The 17,228-nt window shown below is 42.3% G+C and overlaps 1 protein-coding gene across 1 annotated transcript; it reads left to right on the forward strand.

Annotated features, from left to right (window-relative positions):
* Window positions 1-1,142: 1,142 nt before the first annotated feature.
* Window positions 1,143-11,511, forward strand: NIFK (nucleolar protein interacting with the FHA domain of MKI67). Its single transcript, XM_045804148.2, has 7 exons — window positions 1,143-1,318; window positions 2,268-2,405; window positions 6,600-6,708; window positions 8,457-8,668; window positions 9,664-9,729; window positions 9,852-9,926; window positions 10,979-11,511. Exons 1-7 carry the CDS (start codon window positions 1,214-1,216, stop codon window positions 11,165-11,167), a joined length of 894 nt encoding a protein of 297 aa, XP_045660104.2. The 5' UTR covers window positions 1,143-1,213; the 3' UTR covers window positions 11,168-11,511.
* The last annotated feature ends 5,717 nt before the right edge of the window (window positions 11,512-17,228 follow it).

The raw sequence follows: 17,228 nt of genomic DNA on the forward strand, positions 1-17,228 counted from the left end.
TGCCTTCAGCTTAGGTCATGATCCCAGGGTCCTGGGGTCAAGCTCCCTGCTCAGCGAAGAGCTTTCTTCTCCCTCTCCCTCTGCTCCTCCCCCTACTTGTGCTCTCTCTCTCTCTCTCTCTCTCTCTCAAATAAATAAAATCTTAAAACACACACACACACACACACACTCTCACATCGCCTTATGTTTACAATAAAACCCAAGCTTTAAACGTTGACAGGCAGAGCCCTGGAGCTCCCCTCACTCCTCACCCTTTGACGCTCACTGGCTGAACTCCAACTACACTGGCTGGTTCTTTCTTTCCAGTTCTAAGGACAGTGCACATGGGGTCCCCCCTACCTGCACGGTGAGCTTCCAGGTCTTCACACATGGCTCCCTAGAGCCTTCAGGTTTCTATTCAAATGCCACCCACTCTGGGGGGCCCTTCTTGGTCACCCAACATGCCTCTACCCCACGGGGCTTTTACGTCTCTTACTGCACCAAGCCCACTCCAAACATTATTATCTACCTTCACCCCCAATCTCTAAGTTCCCTAGGGCAGCAACACGAGGACACAGTAAGGCCTCAAAAAATGAGTATGTGAAAGAAAGAAAATAAAAAAATTAAAGCATGATTGGCAAGGGGGGATAGGGTGGCTGGGTGATGGACATCGGGGAGGGTATGTGTTGTGGTGAATGCTGTGTGTTGTGTAAGACTAATGAATCACAGACCTGTACCCCTGAAACAAATAATACATTATATGTTAATAATTTAAAAATAATAATAGAAAGAATTATTGGCAAGACCTCTAGGGCACAGATGTTGTTTGGGGCTTTATTTTTATTTTTATTTTTTTATAATAATTTTTTATTATGTTATGTTAGTCACCATACAGTACATCCCTAGTTTTTGATGTAATGTTCCATGATTCATTACTTGCATTTTTAAACCTCTCTTTGAAATTGGCTGGCCGCAATGTAAGCACGAGCAAGCTACATTTCGCACGTTTAGACAGGTGGCGGGAATGAGAGCGAGGCCAAGCGGCGCCCAGCCAGCAGGGGGCAGCCGAGCTCCCTCCGGCCCCTCCCAGGCTCCGCCTCTCCCCCCCCACCATATGTCCCGCCCCCGCGCCTCACCGCGCACCTCTCCCGCCTCCACTTCCGCTTTGGGTGAGCTCAGAGCTCGCCGTTTCCGGCGGCGCCGCGTGGAGCTCTGCGGCTTGGAAGCCGTCGCCATGGCGGTCTTTGCAGGCCCGGCCAAGCCGTTCCTGTCGCTGAACCCGCAGGAAGAGGCCAAGTTTCAGAAGGAGGTGGCGCAGGCTCGCCGGCGCGCCAAGCAGGTGAGCAGCCACCGCGGATCGGACTGAGAGGAGTGGGCACACGGGTCCGCGTCTGGTTCCCTGCCCTGGCGCGTCTCGTCCTCCTCACACCTGTGCTCCCTCCAGCCTCTCCCAGGGTGGGCCGCAGACCTCACGAGCTTGAAGGCCAGCGTCTCCCCGAGACCGACAGGGTTATGCTGATTGGGAGATGGGGTTTGGCCGTGTAGGCCTTAGGGTCGTCTTACGGAAATACGGGGGAGGTAATTGGGGTGATGCAAGAGGAGGGCCAGCTGTTGGGAATGGACTCTCAAACCCCAAATCCTCCTGAGGTTAGAGCTGCCACTCCTCCGCTTTGCCCCCGAATTTGGGAGGTTTGTTTGCCTGGTTGGTGATTTTGAAGTTCTTAAAAGACAAAGTTTGCCGAGTTCCATTTACTGACTATGGCCCCTGGCATCAACTTATATTTGCCTTGTTTTTTAGCATAAAATACACGTTTGGAAAAGTAAAAAGTGCTTGTTATGGAAGGTAAGGGAATGATGACCGAAGTGCTGAAAGGTTGGTGGACATTGTGAAGGACAGTGTCTCGAAATTGTTCGGTTAGGCGGGTGTGAGGCAATGGTGATCCTCAAGCAAAGTTGAAGGGTACGTTTATGTGGAGTTTAGCCAGATTTAAAGTGATGTGTTCACAAAGATTTACTTGCCTATGCATTGATTCAGCATGTAGGTCTTGAGCGTTTACAGGGTGCCGGGTGCTGCAGTACCGGCTAACACCCTCCACTACTTGACTGTTGTCCTCCTGAGAAGGTAGACCTTAAACACCTAATTTTTCAGCTACTATTCTGTAAATGGAAATATAAGGCAGGTTTTTGATCTTTTGTCTTGGACTGGGAAATTGGGGTTTTACAAGTGGTGTTGCAATGTGATTTTTTCTTAATTAAAATTTGTATTTGCCTGGTCTATATGTCTTCAGCCACAGGAGAAAGAAAAACTGACTCCTGGAGTAATCTATGTGGGCCACTTACCTCCAGCACTTTACGAAACCCAGATTCGGGCATATTTCTCCCAGTTTGGCGCTGTTACAAGATTCAGACTGTCCAGAAGTAAAAGGGTAAGATTAAATTAGATTTTGTTTCTTACAAGTATGTAAGTTTTGACAGCTTACAGAATGTTCATATATTATTGTTTGTCACAGTGCATTTCAGAAAGGGTAAGATTTAGAACCTGAAACTGAAAAGAGCAAAATCAGTGTTACTGTAAATGTTTGTTTTACTATTAGAATTGCCCCAAATCCTCAAGTTAAATTGATAATCCTGATAAATGAGTTGTACTTATTCTGTGGTTACTAAGCCAGGTATACATGAGCTTCTGTTTGAGGATCAAGTATGAACATCTTCTTGTGTTAGCCTCTGGCACAGACATCCCTTTAATAACAAAGGTTTGTACAGTGAGTAGTTAAGAATAAGGAGATTGAAGCCAGACCACCTAGGTTTGAGTGCTGGCTATACAGGTCACTAGTTGTGTGACCTTGGACATACTATGTAATTTTCCTATGTTTCAGTTTTCTAGTTTGTAAAATATGAATAAAATACCATCCACCTCCTAGGAGAATATAATCAAACATTAAGGTAACAAATGCAGAGTTCTTAGAACAATATCTGATACAGTAAACCCTTTATAAATGTTATTGTTATATTGTACCTGCCTCCTAATAAAGAAAAGTTTGTATGGTTTGTTTCTGAAATAGAGGAATGGCCACTTTATTTTCTTCCCTGCACACATCCACTTTTGGTTGTAACCATAGACCTCTCACTGTTGGAATCTGTTTTTTCTTGATAGAGTTTTTCCACATTTTGTCAAAGTTAAATTTTATATTTGATTTGGTATGTGAGGGGATAGGGTATGCATCCACCATCTGCTGGTTGTGGTAAAATCACAGATACTAAGTTATGTTGTCAATGCAACATGTTTGCATTAAAGAGGATTTTAAATTTAAAATGCCCTAGTATCTCTTCCATCCTAACCAAAATAACATTTTGCCTGTATTCCTCCCCTTGTTTTTCCATTTCCTTATTTATAAAGGTTGCTTATTATGTGGGTGAGATATTTTAAACATCCCAAAGTCTGCTAGAGTGTTTAGTGGCTATTTGGTAATCCACCATTCACTTTTATCAAATATCAACTTGATCTCATACTTGTTTCAGATCTTTGTTCTTTAAGAAATGAATTATAGGTAGACTTGAGGGTCCATTTGCCCCTTCCCAGTCCCCTTCATTTTTTCCCCTTGTCCAGGGAATTACTATTCATGAATCCAGTGCTCTTCATTACTCTGTGTTTTAAATTTTTACCACGTGTTCATGTCTGAATGAATATACATTGTATATTTAAGTCTATATTTTATCATTCTTTAACTTAATTTTTTCATTAATCTGTTTATAACTTTGTCCATGAAACTCCAGTGCACTCATCGTCGTGGCTGTGTTCCTTTGCTTGAATATATTAAAGTTTATCCATCTTCTTATTAAATATTAGGATTTTGGTTTCGTGGGGGTTTTTTTGGTTTTGTTTTGTTTGTTTTTACAATTATAGATGAAACTGGTAGGGACATTGTTTGTGCGGGTGTAGGCATATTTTTCTAGAACAGCATTTTCCAGACTTTGGACCCACCATAAGAAGTAAGTTTTACAGCACAAGCCTGCACACACATACCTGTATGTAAACATAATTGAAATAAGTCATATGAGGCAATACTTAACCTTTCTATTCTTTGGTTTTTGCTTTTCTGACCCACTAAATTGATTCTGTTGCCTTTTTAAAGGTCACATTCTGAGTTTGAAAATTACTGCTTTACAGAATATCCTGAGTCACTGAGTATAGAATGCTCATGATTTTTGTATCTGCCTTACTCTGTGACATTTAATATCATTATGTGTGTATTGGCCATTAGAACTCCCATCTTCTGTGAACTGCCTGTTCACATGTTTTGCCCTTTTTTTACTGTTGTCTTTTCTGAAAACTTTTTTCTGCATTTTCTGGGACATGATTTTGCAAATGTTTTCCCAGATTGCAGTATAGTCATTGTTCTCCTCACTTTTATATTTGAAAATGTTCAAGCCTGCAGGCAGGTAGAAAGAATAGTGTGATGAACATCCCTGCCCCCCCACCTGGATTCACCTGTTATTAACATCCTGACACATTAGCTTCATCTCTTTACCTGTCCTCTAGAACATACACTTTTTTGTTTTGCTGAGCCTTTTGAAGAAAGTGACAGTCATAACACTAAATACTTGAACATAATTTTAGGAATAGGACATTTTTCTACATAACTGCAATATAATGTACTGTGCATCTGCATACATCGCCAGTAGTCCCAAATGTCTTTAGTTATTTTTTCCCCTACCCGTCCTGGAATCCAGTCAAGGTTCATGCACTGTATTTGGTTCTAGCTCTTTAGCATATCTTGAACAATCTTCTTGCCCATTTTTGCTTAATTGTTTTGCTTTTCTTGACATTGGCTTTTCTGAAGTTTAGGTCAGTGTCTTACAGAAAGGTTGCTTCTTAAGGAGGTGCACTAAAATTTACCATTTCCAGCATTGTTGTTGCGTAATAAAGGTGCCGTTTCCCCCACTCACACCAATTTTGACTGCTTGCTCAGTACTTCCAACGTTCTAGGATTTCTAGGTAACATAGGTCAAAGTGTTTGGCGCAGTTTTTTGGTTTTTGTTTGTTTGTTTAATCTCTACACCCAACGTGAAGCTCAAACTTAGAACCCTTGAGATCAAGAGTCACATGCTCTATCAACTGAGCCAGCCAGGCACTCCTGGCTTTTTTGGTTTGGGGTTTGTTTTTTGTTTGTTTGTTTGTTTGTTTTAAGTCACTTGATGTGTATTTTCAAATCCCTTTTCAGAAGGTTGATATCAGTTGATAATGTGGTACAGTAAGTTGAATATCACAGCATGTCTCTTCCACGCCACCATCTTTCCCCTCCCTATTAAGAGCTAGGATTATAAAGAATTTTCGGACATACTAATTTTTACCAAAATCCTCTTGTTGCAGATAACTAAACAGTGGACATGTCCAAGTTGCTGGTTAGTGACACCACTGGTGCTGGAAATGAGCCTCCTGGTCATTGAGTCGTTTCCTGTTTCCATAATTGTTCACCAGTTTTGATCCATATCCAAAGATATGCTTAATGCAAAATTATGAAATATTCCTATTATTACAGGGCGGAAAGATTTGTTTTTTTCTACCCTCCTAGGTTCTCTGGCTGAGACCCTGTAAATCTGTCCTGCTTTTAGGCAAATGGAGGAGGGTAAAGGGCTTTTTTGTCATCTACTACTTCCCATTTGCTTTCAGCTCAAAGTAATCCTTATACCAATGTAAAATATTTGGGGATGGCATGTTCTGCCACCCTGCAGGAACATTTGCATGCTTCACAGACTGTGTGGAGCGCTTATGAATTATTTCTTCATAACAACCCTGTGAGAGTGGTTATTTTGTCCCCATTTAATAGAATGAAAAGCTGAGATTTAATGTTACTTACCTAATTGTCACAGCTGGGAGCCGAACCTGGGCATTTGAATGCTAGAACCCATGCTCTTGTTACTAAGACAGGTGAAAAAATCCACTTTATGTTGTGGTGCTGAGGGCAAGAACCTAGGACATGCATTTCAGAAGATGTTGGCAGCGTCCCTTTACCGTCAGTTGTGAAGATGATCCGTCATTAGTAAACATGAAAATGAGCACATTATTGATTAGCTTGGCAACACTGAGGAGTTAGTTTCTCCCCAGTTCTTAATGTATAAAGTGAGAATTAGATTACCTGCGTTCTTTGCAAAACATCACACTATTCTCTGGGCATTGTTAATACATGAATAAAGTGACTATCCGTGAAATTGGTAATGAGTAAAGGACTGTGGGCCTTACCAGATTTCCTTCATGTGGTAAATTCCAGCTGCATTAGTAGTGTATTTATCATGTAATCAAAGTTCTAGGAATACTTCAAAATCAGTGGCATGTCCGACTATTTTGGATCTTTTCTTTCTAATACATTTCATTTTCACGTAATCTCTACACCCGGTGTGGAGCTCAAACTCACAATCCCGAGATCAAGAGTTGTATGCTCTAGAGCCAGCCAGGCACCCCGGATCTTATCTTTTCCCATAACAGCCCCTGCACTGTGCAGTGAAGTTAGAATCAAAGGTGTCAGAATGTTATTTGACATTTAAATTAATGGCATTTTAGGACTTCCAAGACCTGTTAGAATTTGATCATTTTACTTTTTGTGGTGGGTTTTCCATTGCAGACTGGAAATAGTAAAGGCTATGCGTTTGTGGAGTTTGCATCTGAAGATGTTGCTAAGATAGTTGCTGACACAATGAACAACTACCTTTTTGGTGAAAGACTCTTAAAGTGTAAGTGCTTTTCTCTTACCCGTGGGATTGCGTGGATGCCTGCTGCTGCTGGATAGCTGTGCTGTGAAAGACACATTACTTAGCTACTTGGATGTCCCACTTCATCTCTGGGATGAGTCTCTTAAGTGTTTAAGTGCAAGGATATGAGTGCATTTTCTAGACAGATTCTAGTTGGAATTTTAAAATCTTCCAGAGTAAGAGCTGTTTTTATGCTAAGGTGGAATTGGGATAAGTTACATTGGAAGAGCAGCTGACCCATCCCTGATGGGATACAGATGGCTTCCTGAGGTATCATTGAGGTTGAAACCTAAAGATTAGATAGGAGTGAGCCAGGGAGAGGGAGTTACCACCCCTGGCTTGATGGGACAGCAAGTGCAAAGTGAGATGTGACTAACCGTACCTACTTGCCTATGAAGGAATGTGAGGAGAATAGCAAGAGATGAGAGGAGGTCAGGTTACTGAAAGCCTTAAAAATCTGGGAGTTTAGAATATATCCTGAGGGCAGTGGGAAGCCACAAATAGATTTTAGTTAGGATAACATGAAAGGCAAGAAGTCACGTTTCAGAGTTCATCTAAATGACATTGACTGCAGCCCTTCCACAAAAGAAGCCACATAAGGAGTAGATGAGTTCATCCTGCAGAAAGTGGAGCTGCCCACTGTGTGTTCCCCGAGCACCCCTGTCTGGAGCTCGGTGCCTCTGGAGGCAGAGTTAACTTTTGGCTTCTCTGTGTTGATGGTGGAGTGTGTGACCATACCTGGTGTCCGAGCCACACACATCTGTTCCCGTAGCTGGTGAGCTGCCCAAATAGCAGCATCTCTCTCAGGTCCTGTTGCTGTGACAGGGAAGCCCAGTGGCCTCATTGAGGTCCTGGGTTCATTTCACACCTAAAAAGCCTGGTTCTTACCAAGAGGAAATGGGGAAATAGATGTCCTAAAATGTGTCAGGGGACCCCATGGGTAGGATCAGTGCTGTGCTGTATCTGACTTTGAAAGATCACAGGAAAGGTTCTGAACTCTGATAAGAGTTCAGATGGAAGATTAGCCACATTGTCTTTTTGTTTTTGAATGGAAGTAGTATATTTAGGAGGTGAGCGCAGGAAAATAGTGGTAGGGAGTAGAGAAGTGAGAGAAGGAATCATTCATTGATGGTGTGTTAGCAAGCACATTACTTCTCAGGCAGTGGGCTCCATCCTGCCAGGTAACACGGGGAGACAGAATTATTCCAACTGACAGGCAAGGGAACTAGGGTATTTATCTATCAACTCCGTCATTGGTTGAGTGTTGATGCCAGCGGTTTTGGCCTGCCTTGCATATGGTCCCAGTGTTCTTCCATAGCCTGGAAAGGTCCCATAAGCAGAGAGCTGGAGATAAGCGGTAAGCTGGCTGAGTCCTGGAGAGGTAGATGCAGTGGAAAGTGATTCCTTGTGCTACATCAGGTCGCACAGCCTGAGGTCCTGGTAGTTCCAGGAACACCAGAGACCTGATGCCACCAAGACATTCCTTTATATGACTCATCTTGTTCACTTACGTATTTCTAGCTCTTGGAACAGTTCTTGGCATTTAATAAACAGATGTCTAATAATAATTGTTGGCTGTATGCTTTTCCTTTAGGGTTCTACTTTATTGTTTCGGTCTTCTCCATGTAAATGGGAGACATCATCTTGATTATGAGGTGGGGGGAATGACACTGGTGAAAACATTGAAATCTTCTCCCACTTGGTTGAAAACTTCTTTTGTTTAAATATAGGTCATTTTATACCACCCGAAAAAGTACACGAAGAACTTTTTAGAGAGTGGCATGTGCCATTTAAAAGGCCATCATATCCTGCAGTGAAACGGTATAATCAGAATCGGACACTTCTTCAAAAGCTGCAGATGGAGGAGCGATTTAAAAAGAAGGAAAAATTACTCAGGAAGAAATTAGCTAAAAAAGGAATTGATTATGATTTTCCTTCACTGGTAAATATTCCTTCACAGAATGTTTTTTGTATTTTTTCTTGGGGGTGGGATTTGTACCTCATTATTTATAATGTATTTATGGTTTTATACATAAAGTGTCTAGCCCAGTGTTGTCATGTGCTAGGCTTTGCCTAAATTTTTGAAACATTGCATCGTAGGGTTTTTTTTTTCTCTAAAGATTTTATTTACTTATTTGAGGGCGCGCACAAGTGGCGGGGTGGAGGGGTGAAGCAGATGCCCCCCACTGAGCAGGCAGCCCTACGCAGGGCTGAGCCTCAGGACCCCAAGATCGTGTCCTGAGCTGAAGGCAGACACTTAACCAACTGAGCTACCCAGGCGCCCCTGCATTGTAGTCCTTTCTAAAAGTTTGTTAGAGCAGATCCTATTATCTCCATTATACAGAAGAGGAAACTCTTTAATGGGATTAGCTCGGGGTGCGTGGGTGGCTCAGTTGGTTATCCAGCAACTAGAAGACTGAGTTACCCTCCCTAGGCCCAGTTCCTGGTCGTTAATTCTTTGCTCAAATCCCACACATACTCTTTCGCAGGAGGTGTTAAAAGAGCGGGTTCCGTACTTGTGGGAACCTTGGGGGAGCTGGGACAGTGACGCTGGAAAACAGGCATTCAAGAAATGCCTCTCCGGTAGCCCATTTGCTGCTTTGTGCGAAAGCAGCCCTGCCTCGTCATCTAATCCTGAGCGTGGTCAGGATGGGGACTGCCTTTCCACGGCCTTCTCGTTCACATTTCTGATTCAGCTTGCTTTGCGGCCAGCTCCAGGTTTTGGCCCCATTTCAACCTCTACGGCTGTGCCCATTTGTTAGTTAGGCCCCCTCTTCCAGTTTTGCCCTTAAGATCGTGGGTTTTGCTTTTTAAATTGAAATGTGTCATTTGGGGACGATTTACTGATAATATGTGTAAAGTTCTAATTTACCATTATTTACATTAAAAATGTAAATAATGTGAGACTGCCAGTTTATTTCTTTATGTTTATTTAAGATTTTACATAAAAAGGAAAAAAGAAATGCATCAAACACTGGGCTTCAGAAATCTACAAATAGCCAGGTAAAATTTTATTTGTCGTATTACGTGCCAGATAATATGGAAAGATAAATGGGGAAATACATTCAAGACTACTATTGGTGATAAATATGCAGATTGATGAAGTCCCTTAAAATTTATTGAAGGTCTTATCAAAGAAGAAGAAGAAGAAAAAGGTTTCACGTACTCCTGCCACTCCTGAGAAGACTGTGGATAGCCAGGTAAAATTGTCTTCAATGTCCTGGAAATGAGGTATTCTAGAAATGATTTGAAAGAGGAAAAGCAGGGGCACCTGACTGACTTCATTGGTGAAGCACGCAACTCTTAATCTCAGGGTCGTGAGTTCGAGCCCAATGTTGGATGTAGAGATTACTTTTAAAATAAATAAGTAAATAATTTTTTTTGAAGATTTTATTTGAGAGAGAGAACACAAGTTATGGGGAGAGGCAGAGGGAGAGTAAAAAGCAGACCACCCATGAGCAGGGAGCCCTATGTTGGGCTCAGTCCCAGGACCCTGGGATTATGACCTGAGCCAAAGGCAGATGCTTAACTGACTGAGCCACCCAGGCGCCCCAATAAATATTTTGAAAAAAAAGGAAAAGGAAAGCAGTTCGTGCTGCTGTCACTTTACTAAAATTTCAGATTTCACCTTGTGATTGTTTTGGTAAATCCTCACTGGTGATCTAGCAGATACAGTGGGGGTAGCAAATCCTCACTGGTGATCTAGCAGATACAGTGAGGGTAGCAAATCCTCACTGGTGATCTAGCAGATACAGTGAGGGTAGCAAATCCTCACTGGTGATCTAGCAGATACAGTGAGGGTAGCAAATCCTCACTGGTGATCTAGCAGATACAGTGCGGGTAGCAAATCCTCACTGGTGATCTAGCAGATACAGTGCGGGTAGCAAATCCTCACTGGTGATCTAGCAGATACAGTGCGGGTAGGAAATCGTCACTGGTGATCTAGCAGATACAGTGCGGGTAGCAAAAGTTATTGTGAGGTTATTGCATTGTTTACCTTTCAGCAAAGTGACTGAGTCAGTAGGGAGAAATGAAGCCACTGTCTTTATAAATGTAAGTCTAGTTTTCTACCTAATAGTCTACAGTGGAGCATATTATGTGCAGCTATTATCACCAAAAGGGGAAAGCAAGCCTAAAATATCACGGCAGCTTGTAAAAATTCAGGGCAGGAGGTATGGGGGGTGGGGAGGTGAACTCATTCCTAATACCTTCCTATATTTCTGTCTTACAACCTCTTATTCGTTGAATCCAGGGCCCCACACCAGTTTGTACACCAACATTTTTGGAGAAACGAAAATCTGAAGTGGCTAAAATGAACGTTGATGATAAAGATAATGAAATTGTTTTCAAACAGCCCGTACCTGGTATAAAAGAAGAAACACAAGAGACTCAAACATCTACACGTTCAAGAAAAAAAAGACAAAGGAAAAGCAGTCAGTGATTCTGAATGTATTCTGTTTCTTCTGAAAAATGTGATTTTGGTGTGAGGGCGAATTCTTTGTATTTAACTAGATGCAATGGAATGCAACCATCGACAAGGTTCTTGGAGGAAAAACTGTCAGTTCACGTCAGTACGGAAGGCAGTCAGTAGCTGGCTTACCTGCCCTTGCTGAACTGCGAGGGTGCCCAGCTTGCAGGAGCCGGGCTCACGCTGCCTCTTTGTCCTGGTCTCTCGTTTTCTTTGCAGATTTCATAGCTGTCTTTAGTAACTCTGCCTGGATGGAAAAGTCACCATTTACTGCAGCTTTTGTTGTTATCATCAAATAAAATAAAATCTTGCTTGACCATCTGCGTGGTTCTCTGTTAGGCGTGCACCTTTAACGCATAGGGCACTTCAGTGTCGTGTGCTTGAAACTGGACGTTAATTACATGGAGGGAGAGAAGTACATGTATGTGATCACTTTTACCATGTTAAGTTAGTTTTGGGTGGGTTAGCAAGATTTAATAACCGTCATTTTGTGTCTGTATCATGGATGTGGAATTGTATTTCAAGAATCAGTGACCAGCAAATAAATTTTTTCTACAGTTCATTTGTATTCAGATGGGACTTCGATGTCTTTTTTTTTTTTTTTAAGTTTTACTTAAATTGCAGTGTAGTTAACATTACTAGTTTCAGGTGTACAATACAGTGATTGAACACTTCATACATCACCCAGTGCTTCTCACAAGTACCCTCCTTAACCTCCATCTCCTATTCCCCCATCTCCTCACCCCCTCACCTTTGATAACATTGGTTGGTTCTCTCTTGTTACGAATCTGTTTCTTGGTTTGCCTCTTTTTTTTTTCCTCTTTGGTCATTTGTTTTCTTAAATTCCACATAGGTGAAATCGTGGTGTTTGTCTTTCTCTCATTTTGCTTAGCGTAATACTCTATTTCCATGTTGTTGCAAATGGCAAGATTTTGTTCTTTTTTATGGCTCTAATATTCCATCGTGAGGACTTGGGTGTCTTCAAGCAAAATAGTAGGTTTTTGCCTTCTCAACTATTTTAAAGTTTCTAATACCCTTGAAATGTGTTTCTGTGTAGCTAATCCAGATTTATTAAAAATGCCCATTGCCACCGAACATTTTTTCCTCCAGTATTTGTTAAATCTTTAATAATGAAGTACTGGGCTAGGTGTACTAATACAAGATGTAAACGAGAATTTGTTTCAAGCGTATACAAAGAGCAGATTTTACCTCTAGAATAGACTATGTCCAGTGTAGGGATGCTGGGTGGCTCAGCCGGTTAAGCGTCTGCCTTCAGCTCAGGTCATGATCCCACGGTCCTGGGATCAAGTCCTGTGTTGGGCTCCCTGCTCAGCGGGGAGCCTCCTCCCTGTCCCTCTGCCTGCCGCTCCCCCTGCTTGTGCACGCACGCTCTCTGGCAAATAAGTAAAATCGTGCGCACGCGTGTGTGTGTATACATGTTCAGAATGTATTTGTTGAGTGAATAACAGCTTTCCCTTTTTGAACCGCTTATCAACTTTGGATCTGGGTGTCCCTCTAGTTCCCGTTCTGGGGAACACCAGGGAAGCATGTCATTGCAGCTTCACATTTATCTCCAAAGGGCACATGCACTGAAACTCACATGTATACAGAGCAAGATGAGTTGAATACTTCCCTCTTGCCAGCCTGCAACCCATCCATCCCATTGAGGCTTGGTGCCATTCATCATCACTTAGTATGTAAATTATTTTTAAAATTGCCCTGGAGTTGGGGGGGGGGTGATTCCATCTTTAGCATGTCATGGCCATGGGTATTTTTTGTAAGAAATAGAGCTGAAATTCTGTGGTTATATCTAACTGTGGATTAGGGTCTTCAAGAAAATTCATCAATGTGTGATTTTGCTTTTCAAATTATAGTGAGAAAATCAGACTGGAACTGAGTGGAAAATCTCCGCCAGTAAAATACAAAATTTTGTGGTGATATGGCACAAATGAGGTAAAAAGAGGGTACAATTCAAAACTATAATCAATATGACCATGACTGTAAAAATGCATTTTTTTTAAAGATTTTATTTATTCATTTGACACAGAGAGACAGCCAGCGAGAGAGGGAACACAAGCAGGAGGAGTGGGAGAGGAAGAAGCAGGCTCATAGCGGAGGAGCCTGATGTGGGGCTCGATCCCAGGACTCCGGGACCACACCCCAAGCCGAAGCCAGACGCTTAACGACTGAGCCACCCAGGCGCCCCTAAAAATGCATTTTTTTTAATGATAAACATCTGAGTATGTGGAAGCAAAGTATGTGTTGCTATTATATATAATCAGCAAAGAGCTAAAGGAAAAAAGGAAGGAATCCACAGACAAGGTTCAATCAGAGTCCGACGTTTCAGACTCTGTTTGCCGTAGATAGGGCGGCAAGTGAGCAAACCAGTGTGAAATGAGGTTTTCTGTTGCCAGCACTATTTGGAATATAGCTGCAACCAGGTCCAAGGCAACTGGTCACTGTGACTGGAAACGAGCCTTGGCTGATGAGTGGCGTGAGCTGGAAATCCAGATCAGCTGTGCTCAGAGGAATTCCGAAGTCTCCCTGTCCTGCCACAAAGGCCGTCTCTTGTTCTAGGACTGACCTAGGTTAGGTGACCCAGAGCAGTTGTCCCCCATGCAGTGACTGTGATGCAAGTGGCTGCTATCATTTAACCCTGATGGGGTGTGTGTGTGTGTGTGTGCACGTGTGTTTGTGTGAGTTTTGTAGATACATATTTTTTTTCACAACATGGGCAGAAATAATCCCACTGGCCCAAACTGAACTATGTCATAGGGCATCCTGTGGACCAAAGGGTGGCTCGCTGTCCTGCGGGCTAAGTCTGACACGGCCTGTTGTGATTTTACATTTTTAAATGTTTGGAAAAATCAAAATCCATAGCAAATGGAAAGGGACAGTCCAAAGAAATTCAGAAGACAGGAACCCACCGTGCAAATTCCAGAGGGCTGTCACTGGCGCTTCTCTTGCTGACAGAACGGCCAAGAGGAGTCGGAAACCCGAAGTTAGGAAGGCTCAACGAGAGCCAGCCGTGGAAGCAGAAGAGGCTAAGCGTGCATCTGAAAAGACAGCAGTGGCTGTCACGAAGCTGGCACCTAAGCAAAGGATTGGGAAGCCTGTGAAGGTATCTGCTCCCTGAGTTGGTGGCAAACGCTCCGTTGGCGAATCAGATTTTTAAGTAAATGTCTATTTAAAGAATACAGTATGTGTTGACGTTAGAGACTAAGCATTCATCACAGTATCCCCAGCTCACAGGAAAGCAACGGCCAGAAGAGTTAGAATATTTTGGATGGAGTATCTCAGGATGTAATTTCTTGTCCAAAAAAATAAGCATGAGGTAGTCACTGAAGTTCCCAGGTGGCTTACTTGTTGGCCAAGCAAGGAAAGCCCTTTACCAGTGATGAGGTCATTAAATTGTGTTTGCAGCGGCTGAAGAAACATGTCAAGATAAAGTAAGCTTTTTATTTATTTATTTTTAGAGAGAGAGCGCATGAGTGGGGGTGGGGGTGTGGGCAGAGGGAGGGAGAGAGAGAATCTTAAGCAGGCTCCACGCTCAGCACGGAGCTTAATCAGCTCCATCTCACAACCCTGAGATCATGACCTGAGCTGACATCAAGAGTCGGACGCTCAACTGACTGAGCCAACCCGGCACCCCCTAAAATAAGCTTTTTAAAACTATTGGCCTTTGGGGTGCCTGGGTGGCTCAATCCATAGAGCATGCGACTCTTGATCTTGGGGTTATGAGTTCGAGCCCCACGTTGGATGTAGAGTTTACTTAAATACATAAGTACCTGCATACACGTACTATTGGCCTTTCAGTGAGAACAGTTGCATGAAGAGTTCAGTTAAAAATAAGGCAATTGATGTTGAACGTTTTTCCTTAGCTCCTGATGACTTAATGGATGTTACTGGCAACTGCTCAGTTGATTATTCAGGAAGTCAATGCCAAGTTTGAAGTGCTAGAGTGACCAACCCATCCCCGGTTTGTCCAGAACATTTCTGGTTTTAACACTGGAGGTCCCATGTTGCAGGAACCTCCCTGGTTCATCCTAGAAATGTCATCCTAGAAATGACTGAAGAATTAGACCCTATGAGTCGTCAGTGTGGAGCAACTATAAGCAAAAATATTTTCAAAGTCGAGAAAAGAAAAAAGTAATCCAATACAACCTGAAGTGGAATCTTCCAAGATGTGCCACGCCCAGTGGTGGTAAAACGACGTGTGCAACAGAAAAAGGCTTCACTGGACAGACTGACAGCAAAACTGTAAGGTGTTTAAAGCCTATCCACTGCATTATCCAGCAGCAGGTACTTCTCAGAACATATGTGACCCTATCGTGTGTCCCTGACGTACTTCGCTTATTCTTGAGGACTTACCCATCATCAGTTCCACGTAGTTTTGACAGAGATAGAAGCTAAATATCCTGACTTGCCCTACCACACAGCAGTTGGACGGCTTAGCAGTGATAAAGTTCTATTGAGACTTTTTGGGTTCAGGGCCAAGGCTGCAAATTTCTGAATGAAAAGAACCTGCCTCAACCATCACTGAACACAGAATGGCTTTGGAGATTAGGTTTGGCTGCAGACGTGATGAATTTAAGTCAATGAATTAAGCTCAGAATTACGAGTCAAAGCACCACCTGTATTTGAAACTTACATGGCACTTATGTCATTTTGATGATTCACATTTGAATGCAAGAAAGTCCCACTGCCTTAGATACTTGCTGTGCTGTCAAAGTTGACACAGAAGTGCTAGTTCCGTACCCACACAAATTTGCAGATCAAACAACAAACGACAGTTCCAGCAGTGTCTTTCAGACCTCGAAACAAGTGCAAAGGAGCTGTCCATATTTCAAAACCCATTTAACTGTGGGATCGCAAAACCACCACCTGGCTCAACTGCAGGTGATTAACTGCAATGTAATGATCGCTAAAAGGCAAGTGACAAGATGAGAAGCTAAGAGAATTCCGCAAATGCCTTCCAAGTGAGGAATACACTCAAAATCATATTTGGGGATGGATATCAGCACTTGACAGTGCCTATCTCTGTGCAAAGACATTTCAAAAAATGAAATACCAGGATACCTGGCTGGCTTGGTCCGTAGAACATGCAATTCTTGATCTTGGAGTCGTGAGTTCGAGCCCCATGTTGGGTGTAGAGAGTACTTAAAAATGAACTTTTTTTGAAAAATGAAATAGATAAAATCTCATTCCAGATCAACGTTAACAAATGAACATTTGCAAATAAATGATTTTGATGATAGGAAACACTAATTTCACACTTGCCATAAAAATTCAAAATGGATCACAAACCTAAATGTACAACATAAAACTAAACAATTTGTAGAAGAAAACATAGGACAAAAGCTCTATGACCTGGTATTAGGCACGGGGTTCTTAGACATAACACCAGAAGCATGATCCATAAAAGAAAAAAACATTGATAAATTGGGCTTGAACAAAATGTGGAATTTACTCTTTAGTTAAGTTACTGTTAAGAGAATGAGGGGGCGCCTGGGGGGCTCAGTTGGTTAAGCCCCTTCAGCTCGGGTCATGATCCTGGGGTCCTGGGATTGAGTCCCTGTGTCTGGCTCCCTGTTCAGTAGGGAGCCTGCTTCTCCCTTTCCCTCTGCCTCTCAAATAAATAAATAAAATCTTAAAAAGAGAGAGAGAAAGAGAATGAGAAGACAAGGTACAGACTGGGTAAAAATATTTTCAAAGAACTTTTTATCCAGAATAGACCTGTCAAAACAATTAGCTCAAATTGTCCTAGGCAACCCAACTTCTGCCTTCTGACCATAAAGTGGAAACTATAAAATAGACTATTTTCAACATAATGTGAGGTATGTGATAATACTTAATATTTACTCAGCATTTCCATGTGTCAGATATCATGGCAAGCCTTTTAAATATATTAATCTATTCAATCAGAAAAAAAAACCTATTAAGTGGATATTTCTTTTCAGTCTAAAAGGAGGGGAAACTAAAGACCAGAGAGCTTACGTAACTTGTCCAAAGATTGTATGTGGTGAGCGGATTA

Source organism: Ursus americanus, chromosome 1 (assembly GCF_024610735.1).
Source record: "Ursus americanus isolate L20-20 chromosome 1, mUrsAme1.1.p, whole genome shotgun sequence".
Taxonomy (NCBI): domain Eukaryota; kingdom Metazoa; phylum Chordata; class Mammalia; order Carnivora; family Ursidae; genus Ursus; species Ursus americanus.

What these genes read in the sequence shown, in the direction of transcription:
- NIFK (XM_045804148.2), top strand. Translation starts at nt 1,214, where the DNA reads ATGGCGGTCTTTGCAGGCCCGGCCAAGCCGTTCCTGTCGCTGAACCCG. An exon ending in CTCGCCGGCGCGCCAAGCAG is followed by an intron (nt 1,319 to 2,267) that starts GTGAGCAGCCAC and finishes ATATGTCTTCAG; the next exon opens with CCACAGGAGAAAGAAAAACT. An exon ending in ATTATGATTTTCCTTCACTG is followed by an intron (nt 8,669 to 9,663) that starts GTAAATATTCCT and finishes TGTTTATTTAAG; the next exon opens with ATTTTACATAAAAAGGAAAA.